The sequence below is a fragment of the Branchiostoma lanceolatum genome, chromosome 8 (genome assembly GCF_035083965.1).
Source record: "Branchiostoma lanceolatum isolate klBraLanc5 chromosome 8, klBraLanc5.hap2, whole genome shotgun sequence".
Classification (NCBI taxonomy): Eukaryota; Metazoa; Chordata; class Leptocardii; order Amphioxiformes; family Branchiostomatidae; genus Branchiostoma; species Branchiostoma lanceolatum.
Genome location: NC_089729.1, coordinates 14,873,813 through 14,898,221, shown reverse-complemented (window position 1 = coordinate 14,898,221; position 24,409 = coordinate 14,873,813). Strand labels below are relative to the sequence as shown.

The 24,409-nt window shown below is 41.0% G+C and overlaps 4 protein-coding genes across 5 annotated transcripts; 3 read left to right on the top strand and 1 right to left on the bottom strand.

Annotated features, from left to right (window-relative positions):
* Window positions 1-2,223: 2,223 nt before the first annotated feature.
* LOC136440166 (tripartite motif-containing protein 2-like) lies at window positions 2,224-4,055 on the top strand. Its single transcript, XM_066436031.1, has one exon. It carries the CDS (start codon window positions 2,258-2,260, stop codon window positions 3,584-3,586), a length of 1,329 nt encoding a protein of 442 aa, XP_066292128.1. The 5' UTR covers window positions 2,224-2,257; the 3' UTR covers window positions 3,587-4,055.
* Window positions 4,056-4,312: 257 nt separating this feature from the next.
* Window positions 4,313-12,999, top strand: LOC136440165 (neuronal acetylcholine receptor subunit alpha-10-like). 2 transcript variants are annotated; one of them, XM_066436028.1, is made up of 10 exons: window positions 4,313-5,628; window positions 7,011-7,159; window positions 7,378-7,422; window positions 7,563-7,672; window positions 8,557-8,757; window positions 9,118-9,207; window positions 9,670-9,780; window positions 10,201-10,337; window positions 10,876-11,068; window positions 11,605-12,999. In XM_066436028.1, exons 1-10 carry the CDS (start codon window positions 5,574-5,576, stop codon window positions 11,957-11,959), a joined length of 1,446 nt encoding a protein of 481 aa, XP_066292125.1. In that variant the 5' UTR covers window positions 4,313-5,573; the 3' UTR covers window positions 11,960-12,999. The 2 variants fall into 2 exon arrangements, with proteins under 2 accessions (XP_066292125.1, XP_066292126.1); XM_066436029.1 differs by lacking the exon at window positions 7,378-7,422.
* Window positions 13,000-14,335: 1,336 nt separating this feature from the next.
* On the top strand, window positions 14,336-16,854 carry LOC136440164 (tripartite motif-containing protein 2-like). Its single transcript, XM_066436027.1, has one exon. The coding sequence runs from the start codon at window positions 14,359-14,361 to the stop codon at window positions 16,420-16,422; it is 2,064 nt and encodes a 687-aa protein (XP_066292124.1). The 5' UTR covers window positions 14,336-14,358; the 3' UTR covers window positions 16,423-16,854.
* Window positions 16,855-17,813: 959 nt separating this feature from the next.
* LOC136440678 (MAM domain-containing protein 2-like) lies at window positions 17,814-23,260 on the bottom strand. Its single transcript, XM_066436776.1, has 10 exons — window positions 23,134-23,260; window positions 21,848-21,982; window positions 21,068-21,321; window positions 20,631-20,715; window positions 20,077-20,229; window positions 19,299-19,561; window positions 18,862-18,943; window positions 18,609-18,731; window positions 18,163-18,485; window positions 17,814-17,876 (listed from the first exon to the last, which is right to left on the bottom strand). The coding sequence occupies exons 1-10, from the start codon at window positions 23,243-23,245 to the stop codon at window positions 17,814-17,816; spliced, it is 1,593 nt and encodes a 530-aa protein (XP_066292873.1). The 5' UTR covers window positions 23,246-23,260.
* Between the last annotated feature and the right edge of the window lie 1,149 nt (window positions 23,261-24,409).

The window sequence follows — 24,409 nt, the reverse complement described above, 5'->3', positions numbered from 1 at the left end:
CACTTTTTTCAGAACTCATATACGTTTCTCTTTTACAGCTGATATGATGGGATGAGGTTTTATATTAAAACTAGTTGAAGTCATTGCCGAATTCTTTATGTGTTGGTCCAAGATTTCTTGGACTAATTTTTCATTAACTAAGAGAAACGAATTTTCATACAGTTCTTCGTGTTAATGTTTAAGAAGTGTGCCAGCTTCGTTCCTCTTACTGTATGGAAGAGTAATCTGCAGAAACATTCAATCAACACAGCGCATGTTCATGACGCTAATAACCACTATGAATTCAACTCCTACCTCACTCGACTCCAGTAACAACAAAAGCAAACTGGTTAGGTTTCAATGTTACATTAGAAAATACCTGTGGCGTATAGGTATATGTATTTAATACATGTACAGTATCAGTCTCTTACAATAGTTATAAGTGGGTCAGGTGATTTTTGATCGAATCTTCCTTGTACTACTCTTTGTTTCTCCTTTTTAAACTGATTTTTTGTACTAGTTTTGATTTTAGGCTAGTTTAACCCGGGGACGACCAACGTTACTTACCTTCACTCCGTGTTGTTCTAGTCATCACCAGAAGAGCCCCGAACATAGCACACAGGTGGTTAAAGAAAGACATTTTCCCCACAGAGTCCGTGTTGTTTGTTGACCAGGCGAAAGAGAGTTATCCGTCTCGTCGGACGACTTTTTTCGTCTCACCTTTTCACCGTTCCGGGTCAACGATTCGGTAACCTTTCATCACGGTATACTTCCTGTGGGTTAGCCTGGAAACCATACCATCGGGGACTCCCCGATATCTATATCTCTTCGGCGCTGAGAGTGATGCCGCCCACCAAGACAGCTTAGCCCGCTCAGGGGTGGGTTTACGGCCTTGGATTAAATTAGCTAGGTGAAACTCTCTAGGGTATCTAAGTAAGTAGAAAAGGCAGCGAAATTCTACAGGGCAGCTAAGTAGACGGGCTGCAGAAACGATTCAATAAAGCAGAGCCGGTACACCCCTATGCCGACCCCTAGAGACTAGGACCAGGCTAACTGGAAGTATATTTTGAAGAAGTTGAATTCTTGCCCAAACGCTATCTTCAGAAAGTATGGGCAAATTTTAATTATACTTATAAGTGCAGATCGTAAATCAAAATGAACAAGTTCTAGATATGTAATATATTAGAAGAATAATGATCAAATCTGAATTAGTTTCAAGGACCCATTCCCCCATTGTCCTTACTAATAAGAAAACCCTGTCCATTTCCTCCAGACCGTACGTGTTTATTAAGGTCATATTCCTCACAGTACTTTTTCCGTCACAACGTGGGGAGGGGGGCATTCACAACTAAAGACACCTTACATTCACACAGCAACCGTATGGCTACATGTATAAGCATTGTGTTTAGATACAAAATGGCTATAGGAAGGTTAGTTAAGGAAAGCCGATGGTAATAAATTGAAATGTTTACACCGATACGGTTTAAAAAACACAACAACAAAACATGGCATCCACGCTATGGGATAACCCGAGATAAAATAGCGCTTATGTACAAGAGTAACCGGACTGGAACTGATCATGAGCTGGAGGGTGGGAAAAATCCGCGTTACGTCACATCACAGAAATAGGTGTTGACGTACGCCAGGTGTGTGAACCGCCGTTTTCAGCTCTATGGTTACATCTGGGGGGACCCCCTATTCGGGTAACAGATCATGGAAAACTACTGCTCAAACTATACACTATCACATAACAAAAAACATCCAGAGGTATGTTTTCATTGACGGGGGCAGGATTGACCCCTAAAGACACCCCATTGGTCGACAATGATCTCGTTAACGGAAAGATACATGATACAGGCGTGTTTATTACTTGAATGAACTGTTGTATGTAATCTTTGTGGCCATGATAGATCCAGAGTTCTACAGTTGAAGACACGAACTGAGAGTGGTAAGACGTGAGAATGTCAGCTGTAACCTGATACTTTTTCTTTATTCATATTTTAATGCATTGAGCATCCTTTCTAATTGGGTCATACACTAAGTCTTGCTTCGTAGAATCTATCATAATGCTAAATCTGCTTCTCTTTGCTGAAATGTCAAAACAATTCGTAGTCTTAATACACAGAATATAACAACTGAAGCTTAACACATAGAAAGGATCCAGGTTAACAAAATTATCACCGTTGGCCAAAGACGGGAAGTCCCATTGACGTAACGCCACGTAACGTCTGGTCTTTTGGCCTTTCAGTTTCAGTGGGTGTGGGGCTTTCAAGGGAGAATGGCGTCTGACGTAATCAGAGAAATAACCGAGGAAATTCTTGTCTGCCGAGTCTGTTTGGATGACTTAAAGCAGCCTAAGATTCTTCCGTGTCTTCACACCTTCTGCCAGCCGTGTTTGGAGAGGCTCCTGGCCACAGAGCCGGTAGGAAGACTTTGCTGTCCGAAGTGCCGACAGCACGTGCCCCTCCCAGAAAATGGCGTCCTTGGGCTGATGTACAACTTCCACGTTGACAAATTGTGCGACATTCTCCAACAACAGACGAAAGAGAAAGGAAAAATGTCGGAACCACACGTGGAGGGACGCCCCTGTACTGCCTGTGACCGAGGAAAGTCTGCCGAGTTCTACTGTGTGGAGTGTACCGACAACCTGTGCTATGTATGTAACGACACGCAACGTGGGCTCAAAGCGACAAGGTCCCACAAACCTGTAACAATTCAAAACCTGCAATCTGGTCAATTTTCCCCGTTGAGAAATACACTGTCACCAGTGCCAACAAGCACGTCGATCCGTACTTGTAGTGGCAGCCCTAAACTTCTGAAAACCGTCGGAAAGCAAGGCAGTGGAGATAGACAGTTTAACTACCCTACATCACTTGCTGTGAACGCGGATGGAGACATTGTAGTGACCGATTATAACAACAGACGTCTGCAATTTCTGGACAAAAATGGTTCTTTCAAGAAGAAGATAAATTTAAAGTTTACCCCAGAGTGTGTGGTGGTACTGACAGACGGCACGCTGTTGGTGACAGGAGACGGACACATGATTCACGTACTGGACAAACAGGGGAGGGAGACACGCGTCTTTCAGGTGACAGGGGTTGCCGCGAAATGTGAAAATACGAAAGGTATCGCTGTTGACGGTTTGGGACGTATCATCGTCACTATTGGGCATCAAGTGTTTGTACTCAGCCCCAGTGGTGACGTAATTCTGAAGTTTGGAGACAAAGGTCAAGGTCAGCAACAGTTTGACTCCTTTCTCTGTGTGGCTGTAAACAGCGGTAACCAAATTATAATTAGCGACTGTAGCAACGGTAACCTGAAGATATTCGACCCCGCCGGCAGTCATCTCTTCACGTGCGGGTCACTTGGCCGAGGACCAGGTCAGCTGTACCGCCCATATTGTGTCATTACGGACAGCGAGGACAACATCATCGTGGCTGACTGTTTCAACCAAATTGTTTCCCTGTTTAGTCGTGACGGCACGTTTATCAGGCACTTTCTGACACGGGAGGAACACGGATTGAACTCTCCAACAGGACTAACACTAACTGGTGACTTACATTTGGTTGTTTCTGAGAATCAAGCTATCAAGATGTTCCATATATGAAAGAAATAACAATTTAGAAATTCTTAATTACTTCAACTCTTGTAATTGCTGTAGAACTGTGAAATTCAAGGTATCGCGTAAACGTTTCTAGTGTTATGTTTCTGTTTGTGTGCCATTTTACCAGCGTATTATAATCTTATTTCAACCATGTACGACACCCGACCACGAGCTTTTGTTTTTACAATAGATATTCGAGCACAGAAGTAGCATTTCCTGTTTAAGATATGTGACTGGTTATGTAATATGGACACATGCGATTACATATTGATAAATAGAAGCTAGCTATCTGACACGCTAAGTTAAACATATCTTTTATGTGTTTGAGAATTTGCCAACTATTTTAAAGATACACTTATTCATAGTAATAAAGTGACAAAGGTACGAACACCACATATTACTTGTTCTCTGTCCTCTTATTTGGAAGACAAGTTGGTTGACATACCACTGGAATGCTTGCTTGGCTCAGAGTCAGATTCTAATTGTCCTCCAGTGCTACATGTATAGCCGTAAGGAAAATGGCGTCACTCAGGCATGTTTACCTTGCTCTCACGGTCAACGGGTAAACAGCTGTACTTAGAAGGCACTATTCTGTTCGTGAACGAAGTGGATTCTAGCCGCTACTGGCTTAACGTTATTTCAACATCAATCGCGTAAATGTCAGAACATTGGCCTTAATGTTTTAAAAGTGTTATTCACAAAGTTCACAATGGCAGAGACTTGTGGCTTGACTTCTAGCAATTGCTCTTCAAGTAGCCTTCTTTGTTTCGAACCAGTTAAACCCTCAGGTGCTCAAGTTTCCTCACCTTCTCACCATATTGTTCCATACAGCGCCATAAGCGTCCCAAACACAGCCAACGTTGCAACAGGTGCTTAGATAACGACATTTTCCTCACAGGGTTTGTTGCTCAGGTTGAGTAAAGTGATCCGGCTCGTCAGACGACTTTTTGGTGTCGTCTTTCAACGGTTCCAGGTCAACGGTTCGGTAAGATATGTGACTAAAAAATAACATGTCTGAGTAAGTTTCAAGGACCCATTCCCCCCATTGTCATACTTATGAGAAAACCCCGTCTATTTCCGCCAGCCCGCCTTTCGTGTTTGCAAAGATCATATTCCTCACAGTACTTTTCCGTCGCAACGTGGGGAGGGGGGCCTTGACAACAAAATATACCTTACATTCAGGCATGTACAGTAACAAATGGCTATAACCGTTGTATTCAGATACGAAATGACCATATGAAGGTGAGTAAAGGCAAACTAATTGTAATAAATCCGAAATGTTAACCCTGATACGGGTGAAAAACATAACAACAAAACATGACTTCTACACTATAGAATAACCAGATACAATTGCGCTTATTGACAAGAGCTATTGGACTGGAACTTAGCCGAAGGGTGGGAAAAACCTGCTTGACAGAAATAGGTGTTGATGTCAGGTGTGTGAGATGTCACTTTAGGCTCTATCTTTACATGTCGGGAAAACCCCTACCCAGGGTCATGAATCATGGAAAACTACTGCTGCGCAAACGACACCACTACATAACAAAAAACAACTAGACGTATGTTTTGATTGATGGGGGTAAGGACCACCCTGAAGACACCCCATTGGTCGACAATGATCTCGTTAACGGAAAGGTACAAAATGTGGGCGTGTTCATATTACTTCAAGGAACTGTTGTGTCGGACTTTCTCGGCCCGGTCTGCTAAAGTTAAAGAGAGGAACTCAGAGAGGTAAGACGTGAAATTGTTAGCTGCGACCTTTTTTTCTCATTTCTATTCTTTTGCATTGTATGTCTTTTCTAGTTGAGTTATACACCTGCTTCGTGGACGCTATTATGCTGAATAAGTGTCTATTTTCATACATTTTCTTACCAGAACTAAATTGAATTTATTCTTACTCGAAAGGTTGGATTGACGGTTAACATTTTGGTCTTGCCTCAGGTACTGACCCTATTTCCTGCTCAGCGTTGTCAAGAAAACGTGACAAAATATGAAGACCTTGCAAAATATGTTAACGTTTGCCATCGGAGCCGTCATGTCACATGGTGAGTTACAAACATTAACAGTGTACGAGTGGCGTTCAGAAATGCTGCGGTCACATTTGCGCCGGTGCCCGCAGGGGTGTAGCCTCGGCCCTCAGAAGTCTTTTGTTAAAATGGAATTCTGCTATAAAGGACAGAACGTTTTCACACATACAATATATTGATACATAAACGTTTAAATGGGGCGCGTCAAAGATTGCATTGTCTGTCTTAGGAAATATAGCCATAGGTGACGTTTAAACAAATTTAAGGATGGTGTTAGCGTTGTATTTGGTGTTACTATTTGTCACAGATTGTATTTTCTGCTCTGTGCGAAAACATGATATATCGTGCATGTACGTCGAAGGGCAATAGGCTGCTATTGAGCCTCTTTGTATAACACATCCCATGGTGACAGTGATGTCATTATTTGGGGCTTTGCTTTCAAAGTTAGTACATACGTCAATGAGACACGGCTTTGTCAAGTGTCGCGTATCGCGTTTCTGGTCTACGCTTGTTTATATTCAAGGTTAAAGAGCGAACTCTAAGTTGGTACACGCCTGATCTTACACCTGTTCATTTGTATTGTCAGTGTCAGCAGTAATTATCTTTGCCAATAAGGTTGTGTTTTTTGTTCCGTCTGACTGTGCGTTTGTTTGTTTGCGGACAGCAAAACTCGAGAAACTGTGAAAAGGTACCCATGACATTTGACATTTTGGCAGATGTTGGTAAAACATAACTTTTATTTTTGGCCTGCAAGTGACTTTCTGTTGTTCTGCAGCAGAACAGGTTTTGATATCTCATGTTCTGGAAAACCTTTGGTCATGATTTGTAAACGGTCGGAAGTTTTTGGGCCCGTAAGGAAGTGGTCTACGTTTAGGCCTCCTTGTAGGCTTTTTTTTAATCACAGTAGGCCTTTTGTTAGCAACTGTTAGAACGAGAAATCGAATATGTCAAATCGGTAGACATTTTTGGATTGCAGTGTCATCCATAATAGGAATTTCATACATATAACAAAGTCTATGTAGGATGGACATTGACAGATATCAATTATGCACATTGGTTTCCATACTTAAGCCATTCCGTACTAGGCAATAGGAAATTGAAGACAGGAGATTAGACCACCTTTTGACCTTTCTGTCTCTATGCAGTAAAACGTGCTTAGCATGTGGAACTAGCGTGTAGCCACGGAAACACAAACAGAAACGCTGAAAACAGTTCCGTAAATAACTCAAGAGGGACTCTTGATAATTTTTGGCATGTAGCTAGGGGTGTATATATTAACAAGATGAAAATTATGGAAATCACTCCCTAACTTGCAGAATTATCAGAACTTGCAGAACTATAATATGACTCCCTCTCCAGAAATATCCATTATAGAAATATTCTGTATGCTTTTTTTAAAGTCGCACCGGGCAGTGATGTGCATTCGATGGAAGAACAGCTGTTAATGGATCTTCTTAAGGACTACAACCCCGACCGTCGACCCGTCACAAACAATTCGGACACCGTCAATGTTACGATCGACGTCGCCGTCGCGGAGTATCTACACCTGGTATGCCCATATTTATTCATTTTAGTTTCAAAAGAACCTTATTACTTTGGGACATTTCGATATAGCGCATATCAATTTACATATCAAAAGCTGTGAATTTCAAAATGTAAGAAAAACAAGTACAACTGATAGTCAACCATAGTGTCTATAAGAAATAGAGTTAATTTCCAGCTATAGACAATTTTTCTGATGATCATTGTGTTTTTCTGGACATACAGGACGACAGGAGGCACATGCTCACAGTCAATCTTTGGATGAGACTGGTATGTAAACTTTTTCTAGACTACACATATCATTTGTCCCTTTGTCATAGCTTCAGTATCTTTAACAGTTTTGTCCTGTACCGTACTGTGCTGCATTCCGTGCAAAGGCAATATCAGATGTTTATTGATTTTCCTTCCAGTTTTGGACCGACCATTTCTTAAAGTGGGATCCATCAAAGTACGACGGAGTGGACTTACTTCGAATCCAGTGCAGTAAAATTTGGAGTCCAGACATTGTTCTGTACAACAGGTAATGTACACTATAAACATGTAATATAACTCCCATGACATAACACGTCTTTTAATCGTTTAAATAATAACGGCACCACGTACGTACCGACAAGCTTGATCGCCAGTGGATATGTAAATCTGCATGGTCATACAAAAGATTTACTTTTGTACACTTACTTTTGCAACATTTGTAGCGATTTAGTTTTGCAGTATTTTTGTAGATGCTTTTTTTAGCACTTTTTAAAAATGCACTTTTGAAGAATTTTTGTAGGTTTATTTTAAATTTGTAGCATTGGTGTACATTTACTTTTGCATCATTTCTTAGATTGACTTTTGTAGCATTGTTGCAGATTTAGTTTTGCTGTATTTTTTAGATTTAGTTTTGTAGCATTTTCGTATACGTAGATTCACCTTTGTAGCGTTTTGTAAATTTTCTTCCGTAGCATTTTTGTTGATTTATTTTTGTAGCATTTTGGTAGCATTTTTGTAATTTTAAAAGTTAAAGTTAAAGTGACCCGGGCGTCTTGAAAAGACGCATAGGGGTGGCGCCCATCTCCATTTCTATAGCCCTTGGGCCACACACATTGTGCAAGTCACTACAGCAGGGGGCTGGTCCGCTGGTAGTGATGTGTGTTTAACTTCCATACTCTTTCCCAAATGCTGAGTGCTAAGCAGAGAAAGCAGTATGTACCATTTTTAAAGTCTTTGGTATGACCCGGCCGGGGTTCGAACTCACGACCTACCGTGTGCAAGGCGAGCACTCTACCAACTAGGCCATTGCACCGTTTTTTTTATAGCATGAACAGAAACTTAAAGTCTGTTCATTAAGGATGTAACGTTACAAATATCAATGTTGACCCCCTAAATATCCATTGCATTTATCTCAATTCTATCCATATGTAGTGTCTTTGAAGAAGGATTTGGGGAGGTTCCAGACTTCAAGGCGACCGTCAGGTCAGATGGTTCGGTGGCCTTCCTGTACCCCTACACGTTCAAGGCTGCCTGCCGGGTCAACATCGTGTACTTCCCCCAGGACAGCCAAGTCTGCCCGCTCAAGTTCGGCTCCTGGTCGTACGATGGTTTGAAAGTGGATCTCATGAATAAGTAGGTATATTGTTGTCATGTGTAGTCATAAGATAAGATAACAAAAAAGAAACGCCAAAAGCCAAGGTGGCTTGTAAGACGCAAGACACAGTATAAGAAGATGGGCACATGCTGAGTGCAGCTGAAAGACGTTTCTGCGACTGTAGAAGCAGAAAACAGTGGATAATGATATCTTGTCAGAAGAGTTTCTTCAATTTCTATTCTACCACTGTTTATAAATTATCGCATATGATATGACAATTTCCATTTTAGAACAGATTTGATTATATCATTTCTTTATATAAATTCAGTCTATGCAACTGAAAGTGTTCTATTTTGAATGTATCTAAAACAAAACTGAGCCATTTTTTACATCCACAGATTCCCGAAGGGAGATATAGCCAACCTGGGTCCAAACGAAGAATGGGAGATCACTGACCTTCTGGCAGAGAGACACGTTCATTACTACAAGTATGATATTTTCTTACCATAAGGTGATTCTCAATCGTCATTCACATCAAATAGTATAACAATTTACAAATATGTGGAAAGTAAACGCTTTGAAATTTGCCAGATACCCTAAGACCACCACATTAAAGAAAAGCGGTGAATTGTTAGTTAAACAATCAACTAAATGCAGAATTGATAATCCCTGAGGCATGTACACTTCAGATATTCAGGCATTCTTTAGAAGGCTTTGAATAAAACCAATTTTGTGACAATCTTAACCTTTAGCACACTGCAGTAGCCATTTGGCACCCCATTCCATATTAGTTACAGTGTTAGGCAGCAGGGAGAAGGTTATGGTGCCCGGCAGAAGTATAAGAGTCGACGTTTCTCAAACTATGAACTCAATAGAATATTGGGGATTTTCATAGCTAAATATGATTTGATCGAGACTCATTACAATTATTGTACTTCTCGTGTGTCCAGCTGCTGCCCTGAGCCCTTCCCTGACGTCACATTTTCTCTTGTGATGAACCGACGGCCGCTGTACCATCAGTACTACATCTTTGTACCTGCCTGTGTGTTGATGTTAATCAGGTATGTGCATCAGATGCTCTATATGACTGTGCAATCCTTGCAGATAGTGTTTGAAGATTATTGGCATAGGAACCCGTGAGATTCGTTGTACAACCGGTCTACATACAGCCTTGGCATAAATTTCCTAGAATCATTTATTATCGTATAATTGGCTACATGACAATTATGTGAGATACTTGCTTTATCCTTGGTGTTTACAGTGACACAACACCTGGCCAATGACCTATAACATCCTCATAGACATTCTCGTTTATTAACTTTTACTTGAACTTCCGCCATCTTGGTTTTGAAGGTCGAAAGTAGATTTGTCATGACTAGCGATTCGTTTGCTAGAACTGCCTCTCTTTCCTTCTTATTGAAAGTGTTACTAAATATATTTGTATAATTTCGAATTCAGTTGTTGAAATGTTGTATTGGCAGTTTGCTGGGTTTCCTGACCCCACCTGAATCCGGAGAAAGGATGACAATGGTTCTGACGGCGCTACTGGCCAACACTGTCAACATGGAAATGGTGGCGGGGCAGCTGCCGAAGACATCAACCTACGTACCCATCATAGGTAAGACATCATCCTACGTACCAATCATAGGTAAGGCATCATCCTACGTACCCATCATAGGTAAGACATCATCCTACGTACCCACCATAGGTAAGGCATCATCCTACGTACCCATCATAGGTAAGACACCATCCTACGTACCCATCATAGGTAAGACACCATCCTTCGTGTCCATCATAGATAAGACATCACCCTACGTACCCATCATAGGTAAGACATCATCCTACGTTTCCATCATAGGTAAGACACCATTCAACGTGCCCATAGGTATGACTTATCCAGGTTATTGACTGATAGTACGTTATTATCTGGTTAAAATCTATCTCTATCTGATGATGTTATTATCTGATTATGAATTGTAATGTATGATCGTTTGTTTTATAGGTGATTTTTCTATATTAAAAACTCCACCTGCACAGATAAAACATTTATTCATTAATTCATTAAATGATTCATTCATTGTTATGTGCTATTTAATTATTGCAGGGCAAATAAACAGGTAGCTACCTAGCTAGTAAAACATTATCTGTGTCTTCAGGGAAGTACTTCGGTGCAGTTCTGTTCATCAACGCCTTGGCGATCGCCATGAACGTCGTGGTCCTGAGCCTCCACTTCGGTACCTTCCGCGCCCACCCTCCCCCGGCCTGGCTGAAGAAGTCCCTCCGCATCGACACACCGTCCAGGTGGGCTGAGTGGTTCTTCTGGCGATGCTTCCGTCGCCGCAGCGTCAGGTGAGTCACCTTGAGTTAGAACTAGAGAGTTAAGAATTCAAATCTTGTTGCTCACTCGACTTGCATGTTGTTCAAAATGGTCGTAGTCATTCAACTCACACTTCTATCCGCCCTTACACCGGTAATAAGGTCCCGTAGAGTATGACTCCTTACTAAGAAAGGCTCAATGGACAATTGTGAAAATCCTCGTTCTTTTGTTTTATGCATACGCGTGGCCAAATTATAATCCTACTGGAAAATACCTGTTAGGTTGGTGTTGGTGATGGTGACGAAACTGTAATCAGTGGTGTACCCGTGCATTTTACTTGAGAAAAGCTAGAGGGAGATATTGGTAGTGCACTAAAGTTACAAACATCTAATTTTGCTCATCAGCAATACCAATACAACATACTTTGATGATGATGATGATGATGATGATGAGGATGATGATGATATTAGTGTACATATCAGCCGTCCGTCGTGTTAAAGCCAATGTAAAGTTAGCTTTCAGTGACTAAAACTGTATCGAGAAACTTTTTTTTTTCATTTTTCTTCAGCTTTCCTCTTGACACTTCTGGGGTCATCATGAACTCCTGTATCTGGACGAACCTGGGAGCAGCGCTGTCTGGGAACACAAGTAGGATGACCAGGCCTTGCAGCACTTCGGCCATAGAGACGACTCATCTGACCAAGCCTTACAACAACAACGCTGTAGACCCAGTCCTTCTGGCCAAGATTGACCTCATCATAAATGACCTGAAAGCCGCCAGGATTGGAAAGGAAGAGAGGAAGGGGCTGGAGGAGGCCATGTACGATTGGAGGGAGGTTGCCTCTCGTGTTGACAGGATTTTTTTCGCGATGTTCACTGTGATAATGATAGTGGTGAACACCATGGTGTTCAGGCAAATCTAGGGAATGAAACGGCGTATGATAGCTGTTACAGTTTGACAAATATGGATGGACTACTGTATGTCAATTGACAAGATAAAGTGCACATCACATTGTCATGTCTCATCTGAGTCGGATGCCATTTAACACATCTTAAATCAAATTCGTTGGACATCACTCAAAGAAAGAAACATTATATAATGGGAGTTTTCACTTGTTTATGTGAAAAATTGCAGTGATAGGAAAGGCCTGACTGGGCCAACATTCTATTGTGACGTTCGATAACAAAAGAAAAATGGTCGTAGCTAGAGCAACAACTTTGCTGCCAATGCGAACAAGTCCTCTCTTTTTATCAATATGTTTTTACGTTTTTGTTTATTTAGTCTTATATTATATCACATGGTATCATCTTATCTTACTGTATGCATGATGGTGATGGTGACACATTTATATCAATATATGTAAATACTGTGTATTATCGCTCTGGTTTGTACTATGTACTGATATTGAGAACGTCAGCCAGTATGTACCATCACTGTTGATGAACTCTGCATGGTTTATGGCTATGACACTTTCTTATGGTAAAGAAATTCTTAACCAGTTGGCATGTTTGAATCTGCTGTATATGGTGTGCATCTATTTTAAGATGAGACTATTCTAATGTGTAAAATAATTTTCACCTTGTGTTTTTCTATCTGGTTTAGAAATGAAGGAAGCTTATTTTGACCAATCGGAGCATTGTGTGCTTATTTTGACCAATCGTAGCATTGTGTTCTACAATTATTTCAGTCTGTATATTTCGTATAGAAGGATTTTCACAAATTTTGAGATTTGATTATCATAATTATAGATTTTATTATAAGGTCTCGACATAAGCAAGCATTATGCCAGCAATGGTATAGTACTTGATATCTTTACAGCTTGAGTTATGTGCATAATTTTAAGATCATTCATCAATAATGGGCTTGATTTCAAAACGAAGCTTCATAGTCTTTTTGTTTACCTTTAAATCGGAAAGGTGTTATGATAAATTCAGTCACTTTTGCATAAATTCAGTCTCTTTTGTAAGGTTTCTAGTCTTTAACAATAATATTTATTTTTAGTGAATCAGATCTTCTCATTTTCTACATATTAAAGACTAGATTGAAAGAAAAACTCGAAGATATTGCTTTTCATCGCAACGTCCCTACAGCTAGTATCCCATTTCAAGTGAACTCTGTGAAGACAACATTCGAAAGGAAACTGAAATCAAACATTCAAATTAGCTCCTGATATGATAAAAACAATACCGTTGAGTTTTAATCCCTTTCTCAATCTTTGTTCATTTTTCCTCTTCGACTCACGATCAAAATGGTCACCATGGATCTTTTAAGTCGCTAGATGTCGCTGGTATCATTTCTGAAAGATACAAGTGAACGGTAAGGTTTTTTTTTCGAACATTTAAGGATTGAAATTAGGCGTATAGAATATCTACACTATGGAATTCATCAACCAGAAATAACATATCACAATGGATTAATAGGGTAACCGTACCTGATGGTGACCTGTAGAATTCCATGTGATGGGTTCTGGAATCTAAGTGTGCCGGTAAACAGAGAGTAACTTTGAGAACAGACCAGTCAGAGTATAATACATACTTATGAAATATATATTGTATATAAATTATGTATGAAAGTGTTTATGTGTGAACAGGCCTGTACACATGACTCATAGCAGCCAAGTTTCTCCTCTTGAATTACCCACTTCTACCGTATATTTTGTATAGATGTAAGATTTCATGCTATTCTTTGAAATATGATGGTTGCCGCTAATGTCCATTTCGCTGTTACACTAACCCCCGGCCCTAACTTTACCCCTAACGCTACCATTACCCTACCTCCCCCCCCCCAAAGGTTTTGAATATAGATTACATATCTGTCAAGTTCTATTGGAGCATGAAAGTCAAAATGTATATATTCATCTACTGTAGCATTGTTAAGAGCAAAATGCGATGATGAATATTTGATTGTTACGTTCTCACCCGCTCAATTTCTCATCACTGATGTCATCCATTGCAACTTCTCCGTTTCTGTCGAAGATCCCTCTCAGATCATGACTGAATAAATAAATAGAAATGAAATCAGGCATGATGTAACGATGCTTGACAGCAAAAACATAAACATAAAAGTAAATAATCTGGCAAATGTTAGGAAAGGTAAGTACGCCTGTAACGTTAACATTAGCTGTGTGGAAAATACACACAGAAAAATGGAACATGTTGTTAAGGTTCTTACACCAAACTAGCACTGTTATTCATTGATCAACAAACATTGATCATCAAGGCCAATCCGTAACGTTCGCAGATATTCTTGACAACAACGAAAAACAAATGCAACGTCACATATAGAAAGACATGTATGTACAACAACCCCTGAACGCCCTTAATGGTACGTCCTAATGACGCAGGGAGATGTTGTGTCCTCCCAGTTTCGGTGGGTGCAGGCACTTCCGGATACGTAAAAATGGCGTCTAGCGCATTCAACGAAATAACCGAGGAATTTCTCGTCTGCCAGATCTGTTTGGAGGACTTCAAGCATCCTAAGATGCTGCCGTGTCTTCACACCTTCTGCCAGCCGTGTTTGGAGAGGCTCCTGGCCACAGAGGCCGTAGGGAAACTCTCCTGTCCGACGTGCCGACAGGACGTGCCCCTCCCAGCAAATGGCGTCCGAGGGTTGAAGTCCAACTTCCTCGTTGGCAAATTGCACGACATTCTACAACAACAGCCGAAAGAAAAGGGGGGAAAATCAGAGTCACGGGCGGATGGAGTCCCCTGTACGGCCTGTGACAGAGGCAACACTGCCGAAGTCTACTGTATGGAGTGTACCGACTACCTGTGTCAGGTATGTAACGACACGCATCGTGGGCTCAAAGCGACAAGATCCCACAAAGTTGTAACAATTCAAGATCTGCAATCCGGGCAGTTTGCCGCCGAGCTCCGGGCAAGGGAGACCTCCAAGTGTGCGAAACACAATGAACTGAACAAGTTCTACTGTGACACCTGTCACCGGGTCATCTGTCTGCACTGTGTGGTAATGGCGCACAAAGATCACCAGTATGTGGAGATAGAGAAGGCGGCGGAGAGGGAGAGAGCAAAGATCAAGGCAAAACTGCCGACAGTCAAGAACACAGCACACCTGCATGAGAAGTGGATAGAAGAGTTGCAGTCAGTACAGGACGATTGGCCTTTACAAGTACAGCGTGAAGAAGAGCAGATCGAAAGGCAGGCAAAGGCTATCATAGAGGCCGTTCAGAAGGTGAAAAGTGAGAAAATCAGTCAGCTTCGCGCCATGAATGCTGCCCGGGAAAAACAGATGGAAGCCGCCATGGAGGCAGCTGAGATGGACCTGGCCTCAGCCAAGAGCTGTGTCCAGTTCACGGACAACGTGTTGGAGTACGGGAGTCCAGCGGAGGTCATGTCGGTGGCCGGAGAACTGACCGCACGGATAGAGCAAACCGCAGACAAGAAGTGCACTGAGAAGGCTGAACTGACAAAAAGTTTCATGGATTTAACCTTTGACCCACAGGCTGGTGAACTAGAGCGAGACGTAGCAAAACTGATCGGTGGGATAAAACAAACGACAGTGTCGTTAACAAATACGCTGTCACCAGTTCGGACGAACGTGGCATTCGGTATTCGGAGTGAAAGCCCTAAACTACTGAAAACCGTTGGAGAGTTCGGCAGTGGAGATGGACAATTTGCCTCCCCTACATCACTCGCTGTCACCGCAGATGGAGACATTGTAGTGACTGATCGTGAAAACAAACGTCTGCAATTTCTTGATACATTTTTCTCCTACAAGACGAAAGTTGATTTGGAGTTCAAGCCACGGTGTGTGGCGGTCCTGCCAAACGGTGAGCTGTTGGTGACAGGAGACGGACACGGTATTCACGTACTGGACAAACAGGGGAGGAAATCACGTGCAATCCAAGTGACAGGGGCCAAAGAGACGAAGGAAGCTACAAAAGGTATCATTGTTGACGGTTTGGGACGTATCATCGTCACTATCGGGTACCAAGTGTTTATACTTAGTCCCAGTGGTGACGTCATTCTTAAGTTCGGCGACAAAGGTCAAGGTCAGCAGCAGTTGAGTAAATCCCTCCGTGTGGCTGTCAACAGCAGCAACCATATTATCATCAGTGACTTTTACAACCACAACTTAAAGATATTCGACCCCACCGGGCGTCATCTCTTCACAGACGGGCCACGTGGCTCGGGACCTGGTCAGCTGATCAACCCCTTCTGTGTCATCACGGACAGCGAGGACAACATCATCGTGGCTGACTGTTGGAACCACCGTGTTTCTCTGTTCAGTCGGGACGGCACGTTTATCAGGAACGTCCTGACACGGGAGGAACACGGACTGAACTGGCCAATGGGACTAACGCTGACTCACGACGGACATTTGGTTGTTTGTGATGAACATTCTATCAAGATATTCAAGATGTAAAAGCTGTTTGGAACTTTAGAATTCATGATCATTCCACTTTTTGACACAATCGTAAAGGTGAACAACTCCTATACGCCTATACGACTGTTACAATGTGTGCAAGTATCATTTAACTGTTATGTCATATGTTATATAGAGCAATCCATTCACAGGTTTAGTTTTAAGAACTCGACCTTTCGTCCATTACATGAGCGATAAATTTACATTTTGTACCAATGAAGTGAAGGCAACATTATGATAAAAATGGCAAATTGTGTTGACAAACATGTATGCATGCTAATAAATGCTATTGCAAGACAAAATCACAATTTATTTGGACTATGCGTGTAAACATTTAATCTACGCAAGTAACATAATCATCCAAATAGACATGGTTTAGCATATTCTGGTTTCATGATGTTGTATGATTACATTAAATTGTGATACCACTTGTATATATGAGTCATTGGTTTCATAAGCTATCTATACTTTGATTCTTTTATACGATGCCATCGAACAATTTGGCAGTGATAAAAGAGGGCTTTCTCCATGGATCCAAAATATTCAAATCGGTTACTTCCACACAGTCTCGATTTTCCGATTCCACTGTTTCCTTTCTCTCTCTTTCTCTTCCAGCCCTCCCTCCCTCCCTCCCTCCCTCCCTCCCTCTCTCTCTCTCTCTCTCTCTCTCTCTCTCTCTCTCTCTCTCTCTCTCTCTCTCTCTCTCTCTCTCTCTCTCTCTCTCTCTCTCTCTCTCTCCCTCCTTCTGTCTCTCTCTCTTTCTATCTCCCTTTCTTTCTCTCTCGTTTGATCAATTCTTACCTTTGACGGTTGCGCCTGACGGTAAAGATGAGTGCAGCTGACAGAGCCACTAGCATCGCCCCTAAAACACTGCCGACAACAACCAGTGTCTGCAGAGTGCTCAGACCGCTTTCCGTACCCACAGGCACTGTAGTGCTGAAATCCATTCCTATTGGGTACATAAACGTAGAAACGTATACATTACATGTCGTTTCAGTCGTCTGGGTACTTGCATTCTCCAAGCAGAGGTTAAGGTCAGGGGGTAGTGGTGACTGCAATTTCTCTCGTCTGACTCCCTCGCGTTGCCTCTGCTTGAAGAAGTGAATACTGCGAGAACGTATTGTCCAAACAAAATGTTGAAAATCCTTTAACCATCTAAACTAGTAAAATAGTAACTGTGGCAAAAATAGTAGAAATGTTATGGACGGAATATTTCGCCAAAGCAAGCATTGTTTTTCTACGTTTCTTTAGTATTCAGCTACATTTATGGGTAAAAACTAATTATGTGCAAAATTACAGCAAATGATTACCTATGAAACTCGATGACTTTGCTGTTGTTGTGGTTTTGGGTGCATCGGTTGATGCACTAGTTGAATCAACACCAGGGAAGGTTACTGAGCTCTGAACTGTAGTTTCCTGTAATTAGGCAAACCATCATAATTTCTCTGTAAATTCTGGAGGACAAGGTTTATTGAAATTTGCATGAAAAACTAAACATGCCGTATTTGCCGTGTCTGATTAAGTCGTAGTACGCAACAGAATACCTTTCCAACATTTTTACATTAAGACATAATTTGAATAAACACATGTGACACGTGACAAGACTCTACGTTACAGACAGATTTTAGAAACAACGGGCAAACATACGTCCTTTGTTTAGTCGGGTCTAGCTTAAACCTTAATAGCAATGTACGTACTAATGCAATACAGAAAAAAATAATTCATAATGATCTCATTTACCATAATGATTACAGGAGTCGTAACATCCGTATAATACTCAGTGTTATCTGTTGACAGTGTTGGTTCCGCGGTGATGATATTGTAGGAATCTGTGCTGAATTCTACAACAGTTGTAGACGGTGTGGTTACATCATAGGTTGAGGGGACCATGGTAGTTGTAGGAAGGGTGGTTTCTGCTTGTGATGTGGGTTCAAGCGTAGTTGTTTCAGTGGTGGTTTCAGTTTGTGACATCATTGCATCAGTTGCTGTCGGAGAGGGAGTCGTGACAAGTTCTGTTGTTGTTGTTGTTGACATCGTTGTGGGCGAACGAGTTGTTGGTATGGCTGATAGTAAAAGTGCAAGACAAAAGCGATATCAGGTTTTAGAATTCCCCAAATTTTGCATTGCTGGGACTACGTTTTTGTACGGAGTAAAAAAGAATAATAAAAACAAAATGGCGCCCCAACCTTCACACAGGTTCCCGTTCCCAGAGTACCCAGGGCGGCATACGCACTCGTACCCGTCCGCCGTGTTGGTGCACTGCGCATGCGGGGAACATGCTTGCGCATCTATTAGACACTCGTTCACGTCTGTAGATAATCATAATGTTAACAACACAAGATCAAGACAGTTGGCACAGTTAATCATTGTTGCAGAGCTGCCATAGTTGTAAATGATGATTACTAAAATGGAAATAGGTAATAAAGGTTATTCTACTACCTCGACAACTTCCGTCCTCGACGTCTATATCATCAACGGCGATGTCGGAGAAAAAGCCACCGTTCGTGCCTTCAAACACAAGCTGTGGAGATTTTAAAAAATTGAGACAAACTGTAGGTAAAAAAAAAACATTGAACGTAAATATACTTTTTTTTTAAGTCATCGCCAATGTAAGTAGTTTCCCGGAGACTTGGGTGATTGCTAGAAATAATAGGAATATACTGAATAAAGTGCACCGGTGGGGTTAGCCGGGGTTTACAGAGTTACAGGAACCAACCTAAGGAGTCTGTGAGGGGGCATTATCTTGAAAGTAATCCATACATTCTTCAAACAAAGTTCCTGAAATTCTGCCTGGCTAACGACTCCGATGTATCATTCAGTCTATTTGCCGAATTTCTACTATTTCCAGCAACTTATAAAGTCATTTTTTTACTCACTTGAAAATAAGCATCAGTCGACGAGAACGTCACACGAGCTCGTTTCCAGGCGTCACCTTGGTTACCGGATAGCAACCACAGTCTCGTTCCTAGGGTAGTCTGGTCGTACACCTTGGCGTAGATTGCCAGAGTGCCCGTGCGTGAGCCGTACATGTGGTACCAGAACTGAACACATTTCGTACCGCCTCCTACTATGGCCGGGGAGACAAGTCGAGCCTTGTCGCCTGTCGCTGGCAATGTCGTCTCCATGTACATGTAGTAGCCTTTGATAAAAACAAGAAAAGCTTTTGAAGAAGATGGCCGCTCGATAGGTAGCAGGTGTGTCGCACAGCTACAGCACGGGTGAAGAAACTTGTACTTGTCGGCCACGGTAGTGACAAACTGGCTACAAAAAGGCAACAATGCTCTTATCCTTGACCTGGGGCATTTTATTCAATGGAGTTATTCCATTTCATGTATAGGAAAAAAAAATATTACAGCAATTAAAACAAGTAATTGATGAAACTATAAAGCCACTAAAACCAATCTTTGTACCAAATAAACCCATATGGTAGAATTGCCTTGGCAATCGCGTTACATGGAAAAGATGACTATAGAGGTCCATTCATAATTCAATGAATCATACTGTTTAAAAGATTGCATATGCAAAGCAATGCGAAGAAATATGGTTGAATAGCCAAAGATAAGTTATTGTCTTTCTTGACGTTGCAACATGGCGGGCGGTAAATCACGTCACAGTCACGTGACTGCAAACACCCAATTGTGACTCATCCCTCACCAGTGCCTGTAGTGTGGTCCTGGCTCGGCCCTGTGCCACCGGATGAGGTAGACCCGCGGTTTCGCTGCCAGTCGAAATCATGTGACCGGTCATGTGTGTAACCACAGATATCAGACGACTCGAAGTTACAGTCCCCCGTACCGGTCGGTACGGCTGATAGAAAAAAAATACAACAGTGTAGCAAAATTAGCAATAGCTAATGAATAATGTAGAAATACGTTAATGAACGTAAGTTATCCAGGGATTTGAACAATACAATTATAATTCAGTCTATACCACTGGATCACAATATGAAAATACCAGACGTTTCAGATGCCCATCCGACATACTTCATCAGTGATGGAAAATAAATATTTACCTAATACAATTATTTTATACAACTTAGGAACATACCTTACGATAGCTATAGATGCATACATAAAACCGTATGAACATATGCTGCAACTTTAAGCTGAAGTTTCGGTATCAACTAACATCTTTACTATGCCAATAGACAATAGCCCAAATGATACACAAAAGGTTTCGCCCCAGAGGTCTCGCCAAAATCTGCTCACCTCCACACGCATGGTCACTGATCTCCACGTCGTCAATGGCAATATCACTATTGTCCCATGTTCCACGCACTCCCTCAAATATGATCTGTGGGGACAGAAAATATGGAGTTCATTGTAAACAACAAAACGAGTACCTAAGATATATAAAGCACTATATGTTCTATTTTTCGACGTTTTGGTACATTTTCGGTTGTTTTAAAGAAGCAAACAGGGCATAAAACAGCCTTAAAGTCAGAGACACATAGGGCATGAAAAAATATAAAACTCAGTGACATACATGGATAAAATGTTATGTTTTGTCATATCCTACCTCTGTCATGCACGAAACAAACAAAAATATATTGTTTTAAGAATAATCTACAGTTCTAATAAAAATTGTAAACTTTTCTGTAACAAAAACTTAAACTTCCCCCAAGACAGTAAATCAAAATTCTGACCTGAAAATATGAGGAAGATGAGGAGAAGTCGACAGACGCCTTCTGCCATGCATTGGCTTGGTTACCAGTCATGGACCACACCCTGTTGCTAATGGAGGACCTATCCCTGTACACGTTGAGTGTCCCCACAGTGCTACCGTACATGTGATAGTAGAACTCCAAACAGAAATCTCCGCGCGCGAAAATCAGGGAAGATTTCAGACGAGCCTTTCTGCCTGACGTCTGTCCTGTGCCGTCAATGTGCATATAGTACCCTGGGAACGATAAAAAACATTCCGAACTTTAATTTCATCGATCTCATTGCGCCGCCCACCTCCGTTAAATGTAGGAATGTAAAGTAAAAAATAGGAGTACAAAATATTTGATGGACATGCAGCGCAGCCACTCTCTTATTGGTCAAACCGCTGATTGCCATGTTTTCATTGAGTAAACTGCTAATTGTGATGGACAGTGAGGATCGGTGTAGCTTTTGTGTTATGCGCCGTGTACAACTTCATTATGCAGTAGTGTGCACAACATATTCTTAGTAAGTGAACTACTGCCTTCTAACGATGTCCTTACAAAAAGATCCAGGTGTTTATTTGCTGAAAAGGTTTTAAAGATTTTCAACGAAGAAACATCTAGGTTTTACTGCCATATACGTGGATGGAATCTCATTGCCAAAACTGTATGTACTATGATACCTCATAAGAATGTGGCCGCTTTCATATAATAGCTTCATACCGGCTATGTAGCATCCGAATAAATACTTAAAATTGTTGTGTTTAGGCTTTTACCGACCCGACCCAGTTGTGTGGTCCCCTGAAGGCCCGGTACCGCCCGTTGTGGTGGAGCCCCTTCTCCTGGTCCAGTCAAAGTCATCCGTTCTGTCCTGTGTGTACCCGCAGATGTTGTACGACTCAAAGTCACAGAACTCTGTAGAAATAAAGCACACATAATGTTAATCATTTTTTATATTTGTATCTAAAAGGTTTCCCAAGTGGAGTATTGTGCAGGGGAAGTGCTTTCTCAAATAACATAAACAGGCATCGTATGATAAGCCTTGTGCATTCTTCGATGCCGCTTTAGTACATTAGCATTTCACAAGCTAAATGCCCGTTCTCATTTAAATGCACACATTTTGTAACTTCCGTTACCGTTTGAAGTAAGACGTTCCTGACATTAAAGATACGTCACATATAAGGTGCCGAACTGTCGTTCTTAAAAGCCTGGAAAGTTTTAAGTCGTCATTAAAACGACAGTTTGGCACCTTTTATGTAGCAAATCTTAGTGTCAGGAACGTCTTACTTCAAACGGTAACGGAAGTTACAAAATGTGTACATTTTTATGAGATCGAGCGTAAAGCCCCGTGCCAACTATTGACGTGTTATTCGTGCTTCTCGGTATCGTAATGTTTTCCTAACTAACCTAATGCACTAAATGTAATGCACTCTACATATACAGCGATAGTATGCACTCACACCTCACACTACATGCATAAAACGAAACAAAAATAATGTGTGAATAGTACGAATGAGCTTCACTCAGTTTCAAGGTCAAGTTTTCTTAACACGATAAAGATTGAAATATACAAGATATAGCTTCATTTACATTTGTCTACCATGGATTGGGAAATAAGCATCTTATGCTTAATATGCAAATACCACTATCTAAATGAATAAAACATTGTGCTAGAGCATTGAAGCAAGAACTTGACATGGGAGCCTAAATCAAACTACTAGTAATGAGATTTCAAAAAGGCAGAGCTAATGTGTGATTAACAAAATAACTCAGCTCATGTACAGATAATAGAAGTATTAACGATATAATACTACAAAATCTGTCATTTGTGTAGGTACTAGGTATGAAGGTTGGTCAAGCCGAGAAGAACACACGTGCATATTCATATAAATGTACTCTCGTCACAGTGTTATAATGTCATACCCATGTTTATTGCTAGCCCCACCCAACCCCTACAGCATGACTTAATTTCCTCTTTGTTTTAGGATTGTTTGCGTGTAGCTTGTTATTAATAAATACTGCTTTACAACAGAGCTTTACAACCTTTAGTTGAACATTTTACTCACCCGCTGACGAAACTGCACGAACCAACAGGATCAAACAAACTCCGTGGAACGACAAAATCATTGTGGTCCTTTTTGACAAACTGTGTATTTCGAAACTAGGAGAAAATGACATAAATTTGACAACATTTGGTTGGTCAATAAAAAGTCCAGTGATATGTGGAATCAAACTGTACTGAAAGGGTCTAAAGGTAGTATCAGTGTAACTGCTTAAATTATACCGGTATAGCTTTGTTAATTTTTTATGGATAACAGTATATGCATTCAAAATATAGCCGTCAACTTACATGTTTTCGAAACTTTTATTCGATTACTCTTTTTTTACATACTTCTTTTGCAATAAAAAGTAAAACGTTAACTAAGAATATTTTATCATTGAATCCATACATTGGTTATGGTTCAATCTCAAACCCTTGTCGAGCCCCTTGTATGTCGTAAAGGTCATATGATACGTGATGTTTGGACTTTGTTGTTTGAATAGCCGCGTTGTAATACGGTACACATGATATCATTAGATAATGTACACTGATAACCAACAATCCACGGGTCATGTCAACATTTGTCATCAGCATATGAGATTTGCAATAGTTTATATAACATAACCTCTCGTTAGAAGAAATCCAAACTGTCAGCAAAATGTTAAAATACAATGGGAGTTTACAGAGTAAACAACCTCGAAAAAGATTTTGAGTCTCGTTTTAGCAAGATTTCAGACTAAAGAAAACCACAAAAAAAGTATCAGCAGATTAGTGTTTGGTACAATTTATGTCAGAGGAATTGTAAGTAGTTGACATAGTTGTTGCCATTACATGTTGTTATGGAGTGATCTTTTTGTGAAGAAGTTTTGCTTTTATATCTAATGAAATTAATCACAGTATTGGCTGGTACGTTCGAACAAGGTCGTGCATTCCCTGAGAACCAGTGACATAGACATTCAATCTGCATCAAGTCAGATGAAACAAGGCATGCCCGGGACAAAAGATACACAAACCGGAGTTTCTTCCTTAATACCAGGGTCAGCCGCCAGGAGGCCTATAAACGTCTAGAGGCTCTTAAAGGCATCCAGAGCATTTTATGAGGCTTTACATTTGAATAAAAAAACTCAAATTTCTAGTCATTCCTACACATAGTAAGTTTCAATAACACTATACCATTACATATCGACATTAAAGGTGCAAAGATACGATGTCGTTGTGTGGTGAGAACTGATAGAAAATCCAAGCCCTAATAGACTGATCCTGACTGTCCATCACAATTAGCGTTTCGACCATTAAGAGGG